This window comes from Geotrypetes seraphini, chromosome 1 (genome assembly GCF_902459505.1).
Source record: "Geotrypetes seraphini chromosome 1, aGeoSer1.1, whole genome shotgun sequence".
Lineage (NCBI taxonomy): Eukaryota > Metazoa > Chordata > Amphibia > Gymnophiona > Dermophiidae > Geotrypetes > Geotrypetes seraphini.
Window position 1 is genome coordinate 127,663,485 of NC_047084.1, and position 19,971 is coordinate 127,683,455.

General features: G+C 43.8%; 1 protein-coding gene across 5 annotated transcripts in view; it reads right to left on the minus strand.

Annotated features, from left to right (window-relative positions):
* PRDM5 (PR/SET domain 5) overlaps positions 1–19,971 on the minus strand; it is a 192,377-nt gene that overhangs the window by 169,397 nt on the left and 3,009 nt on the right. For 4 of the 5 annotated variants that reach the window (XM_033938221.1, XM_033938203.1, XM_033938238.1 and 1 more), the window contains exons 2-3: positions 12,521–12,604; positions 6,428–6,550 (exon numbers count right to left, since the gene is read on the minus strand). In XM_033938221.1, the coding sequence (XP_033794112.1) occupies positions 6,428–6,550; positions 12,521–12,604 (207 nt within the window). The remainder of the gene's footprint in view (positions 1–6,427; positions 6,551–12,520; positions 12,605–19,971) is intronic. The other variant, XM_033938213.1, reaches the window with a different exon arrangement.

Sequence of the window (19,971 nt, forward strand, 5' to 3'; positions counted from 1 at the left end):
CATGTCTTACTCAATAACAGACTATGGACTTTTCCTTTCTTAAAACCAGCTATGCTATCTGCTCTTACCAGAACCTCTGGCAACGCGTTCCAGAGCTTAACTATTCTCTGAGTAAAAAAGTATTTCCTCCTATTGGTTTGAAAAGTATTTCCCTGTAACTTCATCGAGTGTCCCCTAGTCTTTGTACTTAATCGATCCACTTGTACCCAGTTCTACTCCACTCAGGATGTTGTAGCCTTCAATCCTATCCCCCCTCAGCCGTCTCTTTTCCAAGCTGAAGAGCCCTAACGAGAGGAGTTCCATCCCCTTTACCATCTTGGTTGCTCTTCTTTGAACCTTTTTTAGCGCCACTATATCTTTCTTGAGATAAGGAGACCAGAATTGAATGCAATACTCCAGGTCAGAGTTTCGTAGCCCATATTCCCTTTTGAAGAGCTGGTTGAGGAATATGGGCTACGAAACTCTGACCTTTTCCATTATAATTCTTTAAAGGATGTTTTCTTGGCTATAATTGCCTCTTTCATTTTGCTTTTTAACCACGCCGGCTCTCGTTTTCTCTTCTTTCCACCTTTTTCAATAAGTGAAATACTTCTGGACTGGGCTTCCATGATGGTATTTTTAAACAATATCCATGCCTAGTTTATACTTCTGACCTTTGCCACAGATCTTTTTAAACATTTTCCTCATTTTATCATAGTCGCCCTTGTGAAAATTAAATGCCATTACAGTAGATTTCTTTAGCGATTTTAGATTCTCTTCGGTCTTCTGCTAAACCATCTCTCTCCCTTCAATCCATGCAAAATTCTGCTGCATGATTTATATTTCACAAGAGCCGCCATATTCACATTACACCTCTCCTCAAGTCATTTCACTGGCTCCCCATCCATTTACGAATAAAATTTAATATCTCTCCACCCTTATCTCGAATACTGCGTGCAATTCTGGTCACCATATCTCAAAAAAGATGTAGCGGAATTAGAAAAGGTACAGAGATGGGCGACAAAATTGATAAAAGGGATGGGACGACTTCCCTATGTACAGTACCGGGTCGAGCTTTGGATTCTTGCCCAGAAATAGCTAAGAAGAAAAAAAATTTAAATTGAATCAGGTTGGGCAGACTGGATGGACCATTCGGGTCTTTATCTGCCGTCATCTACTATGTTACTAAAGTGGCTAGAGCTCTTCAGCTTAGGGAAGAGAAGCTCAGGGGTCCTTAGTCAGCATCGTTCATCTTCCTGGAGCTTCAAAGACTGCACATAATTCAGAATGCAGCAGTTAGACTGATTTTTGATTTAAAGAAGTATGATCATGTCATCGATTTCTATCGTTGATTGCATTGGCTTCCGGTTGAAGCACGGGTTAAATTTAAGTTTGGCTGTATTTGTTTTAAGGCATTATCACAGGTCTAATCCCAGAGTATCTTATGGAATCTTTCATCATTACATATTCTAAACATTCTAAAAAATCTCATTCACTATTCTCGTTTCCTTCCGCAAATATAAGAAATTCCAGGAACGATTGCTGTCCTTCCAGGCAGCCTCATGGATTAGGGATCTGACTCACATATTTACACTTTCAAATTCGTATCAACAATTTCGACGTGCTTTAAAGACGCATCTTTTTATAGAATCTTTTGGAAGTTTATTCATTTGTATTGTTAATATCTGTGAACTGCATAGAACTTAATGGTGAGTTTTTATGTTTATATGATAGAGGTCTATGAAATACTGAGTGGAGTGGAAAGGATAGATGTGAATTATTTGTTCACTCTTTCCAAAAATACTAGGACTAGGGGGCATGTGATAAAGCTACCAAGTAGTAGATTTAAAACAAACCGGAGAAAAATATTAATAATAGTTTATGGACTTCTCTTTTAGAAAAATCACCATATCTTTTTTAAACTCTGCTAAGCTAACTGCTTTCAGCATGTTTTTTGGTAACAAATTCCAGAGTTTAATGTCACATTGAGTGCAGAAATATTTTCTGAAGTTTGTTTTACATTTACTACTTGGTAGCTTCATCGCACTATACTGCAGTATAGATACCATTTGGTTAGCTTTCAAATCCTTGAATTGCAAATGAGCAGCATGACTTGGTTTGTAATCAATGTTAGAAGCCTAACAATGATGATTTATTTTTAATTTTCATGTTGGAAAATTAGTTTGCTGGAAACACTGCGTGGGGTGGTTGGAAAATGATAGTTTGTGGCGTGAGCAGGAGTAAAGATGCAATCCTGGTGCATGTCTAGACTGTCCATAAAACACAGACCACGGAGAGGGTGTTTAATTACATGCTTTTCATATCTCGCTGTTTCCATAAGATGAAAAATATGAAAAGTGGCCCTGGAAGGCCATAACTGACCTGCGAGTTTTGACTTAAAGTAGTTTTAGAAGAGGTATTAAGTTTTTCCTTTTATTATGATACCAGATATATTGCATCTCCTGTTGACAGTTGAAATTAATCTTATTACATTGCACAGTTTAAAATAACATCTTGCCCTTGTGTCTGTGCAGCCTGCCAGTGACTTAAGGGCTAGATGGAGTGTGAGCAGGGCTCAGTTAATCAGATAACGCTTGAGATTTATGATACCAGTAGGTAAACAGGTTTTGCTGTTGGCCTTCCTTGCTCAAAGGCTTTTGGCTTCCACACACAGTCTGTTGGGCTAAGGCGCTGTCAGCCATCCAGGGCCCCTAGGACCTGCAGCTGCTTCTCTTGATTTTCCAAGTTTGTTTAAATCCATTGAATCCTAAGAACGATGTGCCTGCTGTAATTGTAAGCTGACATTCTGTCTTTGGGAGATTTTGTGTTTTTCTCGTTGACTAAACCACTCTCTCTTTTATCCATGTGCAATATGTTACATGTTTGAGAAATTTTAAATTCATTTTTATAAAGCACCATGGATGCAGGGCTTTAAGGAAGCCATCTCTACAAAAATAGTGTTTTTGAATTGTTGTTAGCAGATGTTTTGCGACTTTGCAGAAAAAAACCATGCTCTCATCCTGGTGTTAACACTGTGTAGCTCTGGGGTCCTGCATAGGTAACTTTCCATGGAAGAAAAATGAAAGCACAGTAAAATCTCAGCTATCCAGCCTCCATGGGGATTGGTGGATGCCGGGTAATTGTTTTCCTGGATGATTGAGAGTGCTGTATTAGAACACAGATCTCAATCCCCCCTGACCCCAAGAACCAGCATAGCAGAGTCCTCTCTGCAAAGCCCTCCTCCCTCCCTCAAGCCCCGAAGTGGAAGAACATAAGAATAGCCTTACTGGGTAAGACCAATGGTTCATCAAACCCAATAGCCCGCTCTCACGGTGGCCAGTCCAGGTCACTAGTACTGGCCAAAACCCAAGGAGAAGCAATATTCCATGCTACTGATCCAGGGCAAGCAGTGGCTTCCCCCATATCTTTTTCATTAACATATGGACTTTTCCTCCAGAAATTTGTCCAAACCTTTCTTAAAACCAGCTACACCATCCGCTCTTGCCACAATCTCTGGCAATGCGTTCGAGCTTAACTATTCTCCGAGTGAAAAAAAAGTTTCCTCCTATTGGTTTTAAAAGTATTTCTCTGTAACTTGATCGAGTGTCCCCTAGTCTTTGTAATTTTTGACAGAATGAAAAATCGATCCACTTGTACCCCCCGTTCTACTCAACTCAGGATTTTGTAGACTCCCCTCAGCCGTCTCTTTTCCAAGCTGAAGAGCCCTAACCGTTTTAGTCTTTCCTCATACGAAAGGAGTTCCATCCCCTTTATCATCTTGGTCGCTCTTCTTAAACCTTTTCTAGCGCTACTATATCTTTCTTGAGATAAGGAGGCCAGAACTGAACGCAATACTCCAGGTGAGGTCGCATCATGGAGCGATACAGGGGCATTATAACATTCTTAGTCTTGTTAACCATCCCTTTTTTAATAATTCCTAGCATCCTGTTTGCTTTTTGGCAGAAGGTTTCATCAAATTGTCTACAATTTCACCCAGATCCTTTTCTTGGGCGCTAACCCCCAAGGTGGACCCTAGCATCTGGTAACTGTGATTCAGGTTATTCTTCCCAATGCACATCATTTTGCATTTGTCCACAATAAATTTCATCATCTGCCAGGTGTACAGCGTCAGCATCTATGAGACAAACATGGGTATTTTTGTTGCATAGGATTTTTTGGACCCCAGTTCGTTTGCAAAAGTTAGACAGTTCTAAATCTAATAGATGTTGGCAGTCTCATCCTGATATAGGGACTTTGGATCATCTGTTCTTCTATTGTCCTTTGATACTTCATTTTTGGAAGTCGATATGGGGGTTAAATTAATGTACTTGAGTCATCAATCCCATTGACTTATGAAGTCATAATCTGTGGAACACTATTACATGTTAAACCCCCTATGGATTGTTATAAATGCCGTCTTTTCTTAATTATGATGGGAAAAGCCATGCAGATGATAACAACACATAATTGGAAGAACTATGATCGCCTTAACTTCCCTTTTTGGTGGGCGAACTTATGCTCCAGCTACAAATATGAAAAAATGAATGCTAAGATATCGGGGCCTAGTAATGTATTTAACTTGGGGGGGGGGGCATTGGCATCTTTTATTGCTTCTATATAGTTGTCATTTCTCTTTAATTTTGGTCTGATTTCCTTACACATCCAGGGTGGGAATGTATTACTACTTTAGATAAGAGTGAGTTATTGGAAGAAGAATTGCATTTATATTATTGATTAAGTAAAGGGGGTGGGGGAAAAGATGACTTTCAAATATCTGTAGGTTTAAAGTGCTTTTCTTGATTTGTTATACGTACAGATTCATATGTATTGCACTGGTCTTACTTGAAACTCAAAGATTTATTTTTTTTAAAAACCCCATTTCATCTGCCCAGTCTTCCAATTTCCTAAGGTCTGCCTGCAATTTTTCACAATCCGCATGAATTTTAACAACTCTGAACAGTCAGGAAGCTGCTCAGCGCCAAGCAGCAGCACCAAAACACACTCCTGCTCAGTCAACCATTTTTCCTCGACTTATATTCAAGTATATACAGTACTCTCCTCCATTGAGAAAAATGACCATTTAACCCTACCCTCTGTTTTCTATCTGATAACCAATTCCTAACAACTGAACTTTGCCACCTATCTCATGACTCTTTAATTTTCTCAGGAGCCTCTCATGAGGAACTTTATCAAAAGCTTTCTGAAAATCTAGATACACTACATCAACTGGCTCAACTTTATCCACATGAGATGAAAGCAGCTAACTTAGCGGGGTTTAAAAAAGGTTTCTATAATTTCCTAAAAGAAAAATTCATAAACCATTATTAAGATGGACTTGAGAAAATCCACTGCAGCATAAAACCTGTTTTACTGTTTTGGGATCTTGCCAGATACTTGCGACCTGGATTGGCCACAGTTGGAAAACAGGATACTGGGATGGATGGATCTTCGGTCTGTCCCAATATGGTAACTCTTATGTCGAAGCCTCACAAGCCACATAGATCCACTGAGGAACAGGACTCCAGGAGAAGAGTTTGGTGGCTTCCACAAGGCTCCCCAGAGACCAGAATGCTGCGGTGAGATTCTGGCTTGGGAAACTATGAGGAAGGGTTTTGGTTTTCCTGCTTTTGTTCGTGAAGATTTTTTGTTGTTGTTGTTAACAGTTGCTTTTTGAGAAAAAGGAATAAACTCTTCAGGACTGAGAGGCTGGAAGGTACAGCCAGGTGGGGAATTAGTCAGGAAGTGAAAGCACTGCCTGGGATACTGAAATAGTAACTCGCCCGCTAAGGCTAAGGCTGTGTTCTGTTAGTAAACATTGTGTTATTTACTTTTTTGTTGTTGTTTAATGTTCTATATTAAGAGCAATATTGTACTTGTTCTAGAAATCCTCCAAAGACGAAAAGAATGCAATTTCCTTTACACCATTATTCAGTGGCTGGTAAATCTTTCTGACCTTGGAGGTAAATTAGTCTTATTCGTTAAAAGAAGGCAGTTGCTAGGAGATTAATGCCATCTTAAACGTTGTTACTTGTACTTCATAACAAATTAATCAGCCTGCACAGAACCCTGGTGGCTGTAATTATGCAAATTCATTAAGCTGCTTATCAGCATCTGTCCTTGATTTCTAAGTCAATCTGCCGCCTTCCGTTGGGCACCGTCACCCACCCCACCACTTGAAGCAGGTTAATGTTCGGCTGCAAATAAACATGTGGATAAAGGCGAGCCAGTTGACGGACCTTTGGTCTGATCCAAGCTGTATTATTTTAATTGCATTTAATCCAAAGAGAGTTTCATTTGGTCTTCCAGAATGCCTTTTTCGGCCATGCAAATCTCTTTTCATCTGTATTTTAATAGAACATTTCCTGAAAGACCTCTTCAATTATCCTATTGTAAATCGAAGGGAAGGGACTGACAAAGCTGAGGGCAATACCAAACTCCCACCATTTACCTGGATGGCAGCCAGGTTCTTCCGCTCCTGCGAAGGAGCTTCATGGATGAATCGCAGCCAGTTGGAATGACGTGGGTTACTAGCATCAAGGACATAGAGGACTTCTCCTTTACTCCCACGAACCTGAAACACAACAGATCATACTAACATTAGACCCAATGACCCAACCTTCCCAAGGAGAAAAGACAAAACTCCCATCCTACAGATCCAGGGCAAAAAGGGGAACACTCCATGTGGGTTTAATCTTTAATCATTGGCAGTGTTCAACAGAAAATAAGGTACGGTACACATCAAATAGAAAGAGTAAAAAAGTAATATATATTCTGTAAAACATTCAAGTTAAAAAACACCATCAAAAACCTAGCTAGAAAGCTAAAAATCCTGAGTAAACATAAAAACCCACAATCCTCAGAAAAATGAAACAAAGATTTAACATGAAGAACATTTTTTAGATATATCAGCGATAGGAAGAAGTGCAAAAGTGGCATTGTGAGACTGATAAGGAGAAGGCTAAATTGATTCACAAATATTTCTGTTCTATGTTCACGGCTGAAGCGCCAGGAGCAGGACCGCAGAAGACAAACGTGAATGGGGATGGAGGAGTAATAGACCCTGATCCATTTTCAGAGGGTTGTGTTTGTGAGGAGCTAGCTAAAATAAAGGTAGATAAAGTGATAGGGCCGGATGGTGTACATCCGAGGGTGCTGAAGAAATTTGGGAAGTTCTGACCTTTTCCAAGCAAATTTTTATCAAAGTTTTTGGGAAAAACACACCAATACAACAGCACAGCTGGAGGCTCACAAGGACCCCATATCTCAATGACAAAGAGAAACAAGCCAAAACAACACTGAGATAAGAGAAAACGAAAATCCCCCCCACAGCAATCCTCAACCCCCCAAACCTCCACACTCAGCCCAACCAGGGAAAAAGTCAGCCAAGCATTCCAAGTTTATCTACATTTTAATATACCGACCATCAACATGTATCTGGCCAGTTTACAAAGCTAAAAACGCTAAAATAAAAGGTTGGACATAAAACAGATGAATACATTTACGTATCTGATTTTGAGGGACAGGGGGAAAGGAAAGTTTATAATTACAACTTTAAATAAATTAAAAATAAATGACGGGGGGAGGGAAAAACACCAGGAGAGGGGTTCGCTTCTTAAAAGCGGTTCTGAAGTGCTGTTGGAAAGGGGTAGACGAAAGATGCACAAAGACCAAAACTACCACACCCAAAACCCCCAAGCCACCCTCCCCATTCCCCCCCCATCACCTAATCCCCCATACATAAATGTCCCAAATTTTATGGTAAGGAGCCATGCACTGGCGACGCATCGCAGTCAACTTACACATCAAATGTATATAGTCTAAACGACTAGTCAAATAATCCCAAGTTGGCAAATGACAAGTACGCCAAAAGTGGGCCAGGGCAAGCTGAGCTCAGGACAACTGATACTCCTGCTTGGTATAGCCAGGAATGGGGGCATTCAACAAGCAACCGGCTAATAAGACCGGATAATGCTTCCCAGTTATGCAAACAATTACTTGCCCCACCATATTCCAATAGGTCTTGACTCGGGGACACGACCACCAGATATGCGGAAAGGAGCCTTCTGCCCCACACGCTTGCCAACAGGCTGTGTCATACTGAGACGGACCAATGTACCGGGAAGGGAAAAAAAGACCCTTATAGAGCACCCGCCACTCAAGAGGATCCCCCCCCATTCCCCCTAAATCCTGATCCCATTGAGAGCTATACTTATCCTTCGGTGCCTCCAGAAAGAATAGTGCCCCATACAAACGAGAAATCCCCTCCCACACACACACCTCTTCGTAAAGCTATTTCCAACTGAGTTTCACCTAATACCAAGTTCCAATAAGCCCTTTTCTGTTAAAAAAACAAAAAAAAGCTGTAATTGCGCAAAAGGTAACACATCGGAGTGCACTAAACCAAATTCATCCCATAAAGCATCAAAGGGTACCACAGAACCTTCCCGCCAAACTTGTCCCACCTGTCTCAATCCAGCTCTAATCCACTGATAACGGACGGGATCCTCACCCCCCGGAACAAAAGCAGTCAACAAGCTAATAGGCGTCTGAAGAAAATACAGGCTCCCAAATGAGAATGTAAACTCGAAAGAGCCCACAGTAAATGCCACAAGGTAATGTCAGGCATGAAAGCCTGTTCTAAAGGCACCCATGGCCGATCCACATAACCCAGCCAGATTGCTACCTCTTGTAGCAAAGCCGCTTGGTGGTACAAAAAGAAATTTGGTACATCCATCCCCCCCTGCCATTTCGCCTGAAACAATATCGCTCTCCGCACCCATGGCGGCTTATGACGCCAAATATAGGCAAACAGCTTCCTATTAAGAGTATGAAAGAACATAGCTGGAATCGGAATAACAACTTAGGTAAGAGAATCATCTTAACAGCAGCAATCTGCCCTAACCAAGCAATTGTCATCCCCTCCCATCTGTCAAGATCCTGAAACAAGCATTGTTGAAGAGCCAGGAAGTTTGCTGCAAATAAGCCCCGAATATGTACACCCTAGAGGAAAGGAGGGACAGGGGAGATATGATTCAGATGTTTAAGTACTTGAAAGGTATTTAACGTAGAACAAAATCTTTCCCAGAGAAAGAAAAATGGTAAAACCAGAGGGCATAGAGGCTGAGGGGTGGGAGACTCAAGAGCAATGTTAGGAAATTCTACTTTACGGAGAGGGTGGTGGATGCCTGGAATGCGCTCCCGAGAGAGGTGGTGGAGAGTTCAAAGAAGCGTGGGATAAGAACATAAGAACTGCCATCTCCGGATCAGACCCATGGTCCATCAAGTCCGGCGATCCGCACATGCGGAGGCCCAGTCAGGTATACACCTGATGTAGTTTTAGTCACCCATATCCCTCTATGCCTCTCGTAAGGAGATGTGCATCTAATTTGCCTCTGAATCCTAGCACAGTGGATTCCTTAATAACCTCCTTTGGGAGAGCATTCCAGGCGTCTACCACTCGCTGCGTGAAGCAGAACTTCCGGACATTTGTCCTGGACTTGTCCCCCCTTAGCTTCAAACCATGTCCTCTTGTCCGTGTCACGTTGGACAATGTAAATAATTTATTTTCCTGCTCTGTTTTATCGATGCCTTTCAGCATTTGAACGTCTCGATCATGTCCCCTCACAGCCTCCTCTTCTCAAGGAGGATCTAGAATCAGAAAATAATAGTAAATATTGAAGAACTAAGGCCAGTACTGGGCAGACTTGCACGGTCTGTGTCTGTATATGGCCGTTTGGTGGAGGATGGGCTGGGGAGGGCTTCAATGGCTGGGAGGGTGTGGATGGGCTGAAGTGAGCTTTGATGGAACCTAAGAACAGGACCGGGCAGAGCTTTGGATTCTTGCCCAAAAATAGCTAAGGAAAAAAAAATAAAAATTTAATTGAATCAGATTGGGCAGACTGAATGGACCATTTGGGTCTTTATCTGCCATCATCTACTATGTTACTTTTCACATTATTTGTTCATTCAGTTTTCTATACTGTTCTCCCAGGGAGGTCAGAACAGTTTACATGGATTTATTCAGGTACTTGAGCATTTTTCCCTGTCTATCTATCTAATGTACCTGGGGCAATGGGGGGATTAAGTGACCTGCCCAGGGTCACAAGCAGCAGCATGGGAGTTGAACCCACAACCTCAAGGTTCTGAGGCTGCAGCTCTAACCACCATGTCACACTCAGGGGAAGACATGATATAGTGGAAGTTAGCAAGTAAAATGTACTACGACTGGATTATTGGTTCAATATTGCCTTGATAATGGATATGACAGTTGGGCCTTTCTCTGGCATCATCTCCTACGTTTACTGGGTCAGCAGTGTTTTACAAGCTGGCTAACTGCTCATGCAACTGTGAGACGGTCTGTTTACAGGGCTAGATTCACTAAGGACACGGATCAGATCCAAACCATGAGGGATCGGATCCGATTCATGTCCGGGGGGCTGATTCACGAATCACCCTCTTACAAATGAGGGCAATCAGAATCACGCTCCCAAATGCCTGCCCAGATCGCTCTATAGAGATCGTCTGCGCATGCACTGGACCTCGGGCCCAGCAGAGTTTTGTTTTGTTTTTTTTACTTTTTTGGAGCCAGTGGTTTTAACCTGCTTTAAACCCGTGGCTTAAAACCACAGGCTCGTAGTGTGAGGAAGGGCAGGAGAGATTTGGGGCGAGAGCAGGGCAGCAGGAAAGATTCGGGGCAGGCAGAACAGCTATTCCAGCACTGGAGAGGGTTTGCATTGCAGAGTTCATATTCGGGGCAAGAGCGGGGCGGCAGGAGAGATTCGGGGTAAGCAGGCAGAAGAATGGGAGCTTTGGGGCAGGCAGGCAGGCAGAAGAACGGGAGATTCAGGGCAGGCGTGCAGGCAGAAGAACGGGAGATTCAGGGCGGGCAGGCAGAAGAACGGGAGATTCAGGGCGGGCAGACAGAAGAACGGGAGATTCAGGGCAGGCAGGCAGAAGAACGGGAGATTCAGGGCAGGCGTGCAGGCAGAAGAATGGGAGATTCAGGGCGGGCAGGCAGAAGAACAGGAGATTCAGGGCAGGTAGGCAGATGAACGTGAGATTCAGGGCGGGCAGGCAGAAGAACGGGAGATTCAGGGCGGGCAGGCAGAAGAACGGGAGATTCAGGGCGGGCAGGCAGAAGAACAGGAGATTCAGGGCAGGTAGGCAGATGAACGTGAGATTCAGGGCGGGCAGGCAGAAGAACGGGAGATTCAGGGCAGGCGTGCAGGCAGAAGAATGGGAGATTCAGGGCGGGCAGGCAGAAGAACAGGAGATTCAGGGCAGGTAGGCAGATGAACGTGAGATTCAGGGCGGGCAGGCAGAAGAACGGGAGATTCAGGGCGGGCAGGCAGAAGAACGGGAGATTCAGGGCGGGCAGGCAGAAGAACAGGAGATTCAGGGCAGGTAGGCAGATGAACGTGAGATTCAGGGCGGGCAGGCAGAAGAACGGGAGATTCAGGGCGGGCAGGCAGAAGAACGGGAGATTCGGGGCAGGCAAGAGAGAGCAGGAGATCAGGGCTGAGAGCAGGGTGGCAGAAGGTTGAGCAGTCGGAAAGGACATCAGCGACATGTCCTCAGCAGTTGCTTGTTTGTGATCGGCCAACCCAGTCGGTGTTGCAGGGTTTTGGTTAGTGAATCGCATCCCTGTCTACTTTGCATGCGTGGATCACAGGATGGTCAGCAGAGAGGAAAGTGAATCGGGCTGGTGTAAAATAGGGTCGCAAACCGATCGGTACACGATTGATTTACTTTGTGAATTTAGCCCAAAGTGTATTAATGGCCCACTATATAAGAAGCTTACATTCTTTTATGTCATAATTACTAATAAAGCATCACAAGGTAATTAACACCTTTGTTGGGACAGAAAGAAGCAGCAGGAATGTAGATGTTTTCCAAGCGGTGCTCATTCTGCACCACCCCCTTTAGGTGATTTCGTGAATACCATGAATTAAGATCTCAGGTTAGATGTATTTTAGTAAACTGGCTTACATAGAAACATAGAAGATGACGGCAGATAAGGGCCATAGCCCATCAGGTCTACCCACTCTACTGACCCACCCCCAAGTCTACTATCCTAGGGATCCCACTCCTGGTGACAGGTTCCCTTGGCTTAACCCTCTAAGGGATCCCACATGGGCATCCCATTTGCTCTTAAATTCTTGCACGCTGTTTGCCTCGATCACCTGCACCGGGAGCTCGTTCCACGGATCAACCACTCTCTCGGTGAAGAAATATTTCCTGAGTTTGAGCGGATGCCCTCTTGTGGCTGAGGGTCCTTTGAGAAAGAGAATCTCTTCTTCCATCTCGATACGGCCGGTAATATACTTAAACGTCTCGATCATGTCTCCTCTCTCCCTACGTTCCTCGTAGTGGACTGTTTTCCTCTGTTCTAAAATCCACCACAGGAGTAGGAAGGAAACAATACGTTAGATTAGGTTAAAAATCCATTGTGCTGAACCGTCGTCAATTGCATTTCTGGCAGCTCCATCCTAGGCATTATTACACCAATTATTCAGCAGTCTGACAGTAATGTTGCACTTACTTCCCACATCAACCTGCTGTCCATGCTTTCATCCAGCTCATGGGGAATTCGTTTCTCTCCTGCAAATGGGCCAAATTTTTCACCCTGAACAGAAAAAGGTGAAGTATATTAGCACAGGAGACATGGATTACTTTAATGCAGCATCTATCGTAGCAGTGCACCCCCTCCATCCCCTTCCCCAAGGTCTGTATGATAAAGGGCATCAGCATAACCAGATGAGAACATAAGAATAGCCTTACTGGCTCAGACCAATTGTCCATCAAGCCCAGAAGCCCGTCCTCACAGTGGCCAATCCAGGTCACAAGAAACCAAATAGTAACAGGGCAAGCAGTGGCTTTTCCCATGTCTGTCTCAACAGCAGACTATGGACTTTTCCTCCAGGAACTTGTCCAAACCTTTCTTAAAACCAGCTACGCTATCTGCTCTTACCACAACCTCTGGCAACGTGTTCCAGAGCTTAATTATCTCTGAGTGAAAAAATATTTCCTCCTATTAGTTTTATTTTTTTCTGAAAATGATTTATTATACACTCTTGCACATTAAAACCATAAAAATGCAATTTTAATAGTCCAACCGGTCCCTACACGGTCCCTCCTATTAGTTTTAAAAGTATTTCCCTGTAACTTCATCGAATGTCCCCTAGTCTTTGTAATTATTGACAGAGTGAAAAATTGATCCACTTGCACCCGTTCTACTTCACTCAAGATATTGTACACTCCAATTATCTAAAAGTATCAGCCAGAAAGGGAAGGACTTTAAAGCAGGCATGAACGTTATTTTAAAAAAACCATCTTGGAAGCCAAGAGCAGATGCATTCCACATATTAACAAAGGTGGAAAGAAAAGCGAACGTCAGCCAGGATGGTTAAAAGATGAACTGAGAGAGGCCATTAGAGCCAAAAAAATTGGAAAAAGGATCCAAATGAAGAAGCTATGATGCAACATTAGCTCTTGCAAGTTAGATATAAAGCACTGATAACGAAAACTCAAAACGAATATGACGAGAAACTTTCCACAGAGCCTGCAACAAAATCCATGTGACCACTAGACTATGAAGGAGCACCGAGGGAGGACAAGGCCCAGTGGAGAGACTGAAGGCCTAAAAAGATAGGCCAGGGTTTGAAAGGCCTACATTATAGGTGCCTAAGTCCATTAGAGAATCACGCCTAGAGGCGCCCAAATCTTTCTCCACCCATCTCCCAAATAAATTTTTTTTTTCAATTATGACCTTGTTAAAGCTCATAACTGAAGCCAATTTACCGTTTTTTTTAGCGCTAGCCACGGTGTTAACAGCTCCAACACTCATAGGAATTCTATGAGCATCGGCGCCATTACCACCGCAGCCGGCACTAAAAACTACGCAACGGATCCTCTTATAAAATTTTCCCCTGAATGAATTCTTTGCTTCGGTCTTTAAGGAAGATGTGAGAGATCTATCTGAACCAGAAATAGTTTAAGAGTAACCATGCGGAAGAGCTCAAAGACATCTTGGTGAACCAGACATGTTGAGCCATATTAACAAGTTAACGTGACAAATCGCCTGAAAAGGATCTCTACGCCCCATGAAATTGGTAATCTCCTCTTAGCGATCTAGTTTTTTTACTGAATGTGTTTTTATGATTCTGGAAGAACAGGATAGGAAGATGTGTAGTCTTATAATATGTTTGAGTATATTCTGAATGGTGTATGTTTTTATTGTAACCCACTTAAGCATTAAGCAGGAAAGAAATTTTTAAAAGAAATAAATGTAACATGTCGTTAAAATCATCCATAGTATCTGAAGGCTGGAGGCTGGCCAAGTAACAATGGTTTTATTAAAGCACAGTTACTTACCGTAAATGGTGTTATCCAGGGACAGCAGGTGACATCATCCATGGAGCCCGGATGCGGACAGCTTCGCAAGCAGACTTGCTTGTAGAACTTTAGAAAGTTTGCGACTGCCGCTCCGCACATGTGCAAGTGCCTTCCCGCCCAGTGCAGGGAGCGCATCTCCTCAGTTCAGATAGCTAGCAGAGAAGCCAATCAGGAAAGGTAGGTGGGTGGTGAGAATAGCTGCCTGCAGTCCCTGGATAACACCTGTTATGGTAAGTAACTGTGCTTTATCCCAGGACAAGCAGGCAGCCTATTCTCACATGTGGGTGACTTCCAAGCTAACCAGAATGGGATGGTGGGAGTGTTGGCAATTCAGGAGAATAAATTTTGTAACACTGCCTGGCCGAAATGGCTATCCCGTCTGGAGAAAACATCCAGACAATAATGAGAAGTGAATGTATGAACCGAGGACCAAGTGGCAGCTTTGCAGATTTCCTCAATAGGAGTAGATCTGAGGAAAGCCACTGATGCCCCCATGGCTCTGGCTTTATGGGCTGTGACTCAACTCTGTAGATGCAGTCCAGCCTGAGCATAGCAGAAAGAGATGCAAGCAGCTAACCAGTTGGAGATGGTGCGCTTGGAAATCGGATGTCCCAACTTGTTTGGATCGAAGGAGACAAAAAGTTGAGTGCATTACAAGTAGAAAGCCAAAGCACGCTTACAGTCCAGAGTATGAAGAGCTGATTCTCCCGGGTGAGAATGAGGCTTTGGAAAAAACTCTGTTAGTACAATGGATTGATTGAGATGAAATTCTGAAACCACTTTAGGTAAGAATTTAGGATGAGTATGGAGGACCACCTTGTCATGATGGAATACTGTGAACGGTGGGTCCACTACTAAAGCTTGTAGCTCGCTGACCCTGCGAGCAGACGTGAGAGCAATGAGAAAAACCACTTTTCAAGTGAGATATTTCAGATGAGTCGAATCCATAGGTTCAAAAGGAGGCTTCATCAATTAAGCAACGACAACATTGAGATCCCAAACAATTGGAGGAGGTTTGAGAGGTGGTTTGACATTGAAAAGACCTTTCATAAATCTGGAAAACTCCGGATGAGCAGAAAGGAGTTTCCCTTCGATAGGCTGATGAAAAGCAGCAATCGCACTGAGATGGACTCAAATGAATGTGGATTTGAGGCCTGATTGAGACAAATGGAACAGGTAATCCAAAACTGAAGACAAGGATTAGATTGAAGCTCCTTGTGATGAATGGTGCACCAAGCGGAAAATCTAGTTCATTTACGATTTGTAGCATTGTCTAGTGGTAGGCTTCCTAGAAGCCTCTAAAATGTTCTGTACAGATTGAGATAACTGTGGAGTGGCAGTTAAGTTGAGAGGTACCAAGCTATCAGGTATAGAGACTGCAGGCTGGGATGAAGTAGAGACTCCTGACTCTGTGTAAGCAGAGAGGGAAAAACTGGTAGAAGTAGTGGCTCCCTGCTGCTGAGTTGAAGTAGAAAGGAGAACCACGGTTGCCTGGGCCACCGAGGACCTATCAGAATCATAGTGGCATGTTCTTGTTTGAGTTTGACAAGTGTCTTGAGAATGAGAGGAAATGGAGGGAATGCATAGAGAAACTGATTCGTCCATTCCAGTTTGTTGTTGTGGGGAGAAGCAAAGAGATCTATCTGAGGAGTCCCCCACTGAGATAGAATGTAATGGAGAGGCAAGGAATTGAGTGTCCATTTGTGAAGTTGCAGAAGACGACTCAATTTGTCCGCCAGACAGTTTTTCTCTCCTTGAATGTAGACTGCTTTCAGGAAGGTGCTGTGATGGATTGCTCACACCTTTTGAGCTTCCTGACAAAGAGGGAGAGATCCTGTTCCTCCCTGCTTGTTGACGTAGTACATGGCTACTTGGTTGCTGCCTAAATGAGGACTACCTGGTCGTGAAGAAGATGCTGAAAAGCTTTGAGAGCACTGAAGATATCTCTGAGTTCCAACAGACTGATGCGACACTGACGATCTGTGCTGGACCAATGGCCTTGAGTACGGAGAATGTCGAGATGAGCCACCCCCAAGTGTAGGTTGAGGAATCTGTCATGAGGACCTTTTGATGAGGGAGCGTTTGAAACAGTAAACCTCTGGAGAGATTGGAAGAGACTGTCTCAACGAAGGAGTTACTGTAAAATGTTGAGAGAGTGGGACACAAGCCTGCGCCCACTGAGATGCCAGGGCCCACTGAGGAATTCTGAGGTGAAGTCTAGCAAAAGGAGTCACTTGAATTGTAGAGGCCATGTGACCTAAGAGAACCATCAGTGTCTTGCTGAAATTATAGCCAAGGAAGACACTTTGTGGCAGAGACGAATGAGAGCATCCTGATGTTGAGGAAGGAATGCTCTGAGTCGGACAGTGTCCAGGACAGCTCCGATGAACTGTAAAGTTTCAGTTCCTTGATGACCCTCGGATGGATGCCATACGGTCCCGGGGATTTATCGCTTTTAAGCCTATCAATCTGCCTACACATCTCCTCAGATCCCAAACACTGAATACACTACCTATGTGGGGCAGTGAGGGAGATCGCACGCTGGCAATGGCTACACTTCTTGAAGCCTGTGACCAGCGGGGACATAAATGGGAAATTAGCCACAGCTAGGTTGAAGCCTGCAGGCTGAGGCCACGAGGCAGGCCCCGCCGTAACAGAAAGAAAAATCAAGTCTTTTTTTTTTTTTAATAAAACGCGCAAGAAAAACACAGCGACCCTGAAAAGAAATAAAACAGGAGCCGGTGTGAGAGAAGGCACGAAGTAGAACTGAGTCTAGCGCAGAGTGTCGAAATAGGACTTCTCGGCTCTGCGGAAACCTGAGAACTGAGCAGACACGCACCCTGCACTGGGCGGGAAGGCACTCATGTATGTGCAGTGCAGCAGTCGCGAACTTTCTAAAGTTCTACAAGCAAGTCTGCTTGCGAAGCTGTCCGCATCTGGGTCCGTGGATGATGTCACCCATATGTGAGAATAGCTGCCTGCTTGTCCTGGGATAAAAAATGTTCTGGGGTGATTTCAAAAGCCTGATTGTGGTTCCGGGCAAGATATTATAAGAATATAATTACAGAACAAGTACACAAATAGGGTTTAATGGGACATCTCATCATGTAAAGGCAGTCAATAAATGCATTTGAGACAGCATGGGTTCAGCCAAAAGAACCACACTCAATAAACCATAGCGCCATTTTCAGCCTTAAAAATCAGGCGATAGCAGCATAACCCCTGAGGAAGCCTGCTAATGGGTGAAATGGGGCCCGTAGGGTTGTAAGTCGCAATGGACAAAAGTGAGACCCAGCAACAACAACGCATAATTAAAAGCTAAGTGCTGGTTTCTTCGCTTTTAGGTTGCTTTTTAGCATTAAGCATTTAGTTAAACATTTTTGAGAGTTGTCACATTGCATGCAAAAAGTTTCAAAAATTTTTCAAAAAAGTTTAAAATTCTAGCTCTTTGCTCGATGAAAGATCTCTAACTCCTGCAACAGTTGGTTTAAAATATCTTGGATGACCAGCACAGTCCTGTTTTTGGTTTTCAGGCAAAAGAAGTCTTGCCTCACCAACTTGCTTCATTTCTTAGAAGGTTTGAATAAACATGTTGATAAAGGTGAGCAATGTTCTATTGTGGATTTAGGAATTTGTTATTGGACAGGAAATAGAGGGGAAGGTGAAATGGCCATTTTTCTCCATGGAGGAGGGCAACTAGTAGAGTGCCGCAGGGATCTCTACTGGGACAAGTGCTATTAAAAGTCCATAGTCTGTTATTGAGAAAGACATGGGGGAAGCCACTGCTTACCCTGGATTGGTAGCATGGAATATTGCTACTCTTTGAGATTCTAGAATCTTGTTACTCTCTGGGATTCTGGAATCTTGCTATTCCTTGGGATTCTTTATTGCTACTCTTTGGGTTTTGGCCAGGTACTAGTGACCTGGATTGGCCAACGTGAGAACGGGCTACTGGGCTGGATGGACCACCATTGTTCTGACCCAGTAAGGCTAATCTTTTGTTCTTATTTATAAATGATCTGGAAATGGGAACAACAAGTGAGGTGATTAAATTTGCAGATGACACTAAACTATTCAAAGTTGTTAAAATACATGCAGACTGTGAAGAGTTGCAAAAAGACCTCAGAAGTGGACATCCAAATGACAGTTTAGGGGGTGAAGAACTTCTGTGTTCATCCTACACTTTATTGAATTCTATCACCTTTTTCATCTCCACCGCCTCCCTCGAGAGGGCATTCCAGGCATCCACCATTCTCACCGTGAAAAATAATTTCCTAGCATTACTCCTGTAATGTAGACAAGGGTACAGATAAGAGAGACTTATCCGATGAGCCAAGTGGCTGGGGTGGGGGGGGGAGAGATGAGACAGGAGAGAAGTCCCGGTCTTCCAACAAAGTTTATTACTAGTAACTGAAACCCGGTTGCAATTACAGGATGACCCAGTGAAAAGAGATCTTCTATCTGTAGGGTTACCATATGGCTCCAGAAAAAGGAGGGTGGATTGAGATTCTATTGAAAGCAATGGAAGTAAAACCCGGGTATTTCAGTCCCTCCGTCCTTTTTCTGGAGTCATATGGTAACCCTATCAGTTATAAAAGAAAAGACAAGGAGGAGGGGTAGCAATCATCTGTAAGAACTCTTTCGAAGTTCTGACCCTAGCCAAGTCACTCAATCTCCATTAAATAGATTGTGAGCCCTCCGGGACAGGGACAGATAGGGACAATGCTCAAGAACCTGATTGCAAACTGCTTAGAAAACCTTAATACTGCATATAAAATTAACAAAAATAACCAATGAATCACTGAAAATGATAGAATTCAAAATAAAATACCCCTCCCTAAATGACAAACTAATCAGTGCCATCTGCTACTGCCCACCAGGGAAATGCAGCACTTCAGTGCCTTCCTAATCAATCTAATGTTGCAAGGCAGTGCTTAAACAGAAGACAAAGTCACCTTAGAGCAGTGGTTTTCAATGCAAGGCCCGGGTGCCAAAACTTCTTGAGCGGTCCACGGAGCCCTGTTCCCTCTAAGTTACCAGGAGCTGGTGGAGTCAGGACCAACACCTTCTCCCTCCAGTACCACTGTTGCTGCTTTCCACAGCTGCCGTTTCTGTCCCAGGAGAAGAGACTTCGGAGAGGGAGGGCCGGCAGCCACAAATATGTATGGGAAGGTCCTGCAGCAGCAGTAACACAAGGTGGACGAGCGGCACTGGAGGAAAAAGGTGCTGGTCCAGACTCCACCGGCTGTGCGGCTTAGAGGGAACAATGGAAGGATCTTCAGGCCACCACTGGCTCGCAGGTCTTGCTTTTAAGACCAAAGCACTATAGTGTTCTCTGCCGTCTACTTACATTATTAAGTTCTATTGCGCTTTAACCACAAGGCTCTCGGTGAATAACTAGAGGAAAACCAAGTGTTCACTTCCAGGTAGGGTTGCCAGATGTCTGGGAAAACCCAGATATGTGCTCTTTTTAGAGCACTATCTGGATGCCCGGACAGATTTCCTAACCTGGCAGTTCGTCCAGGTTTTGAAAGGCACCAAGCTCGATGCCATGTCTGAAGGGCCTCCGAGCATGCACAGGTGTGACATCGCATTGCA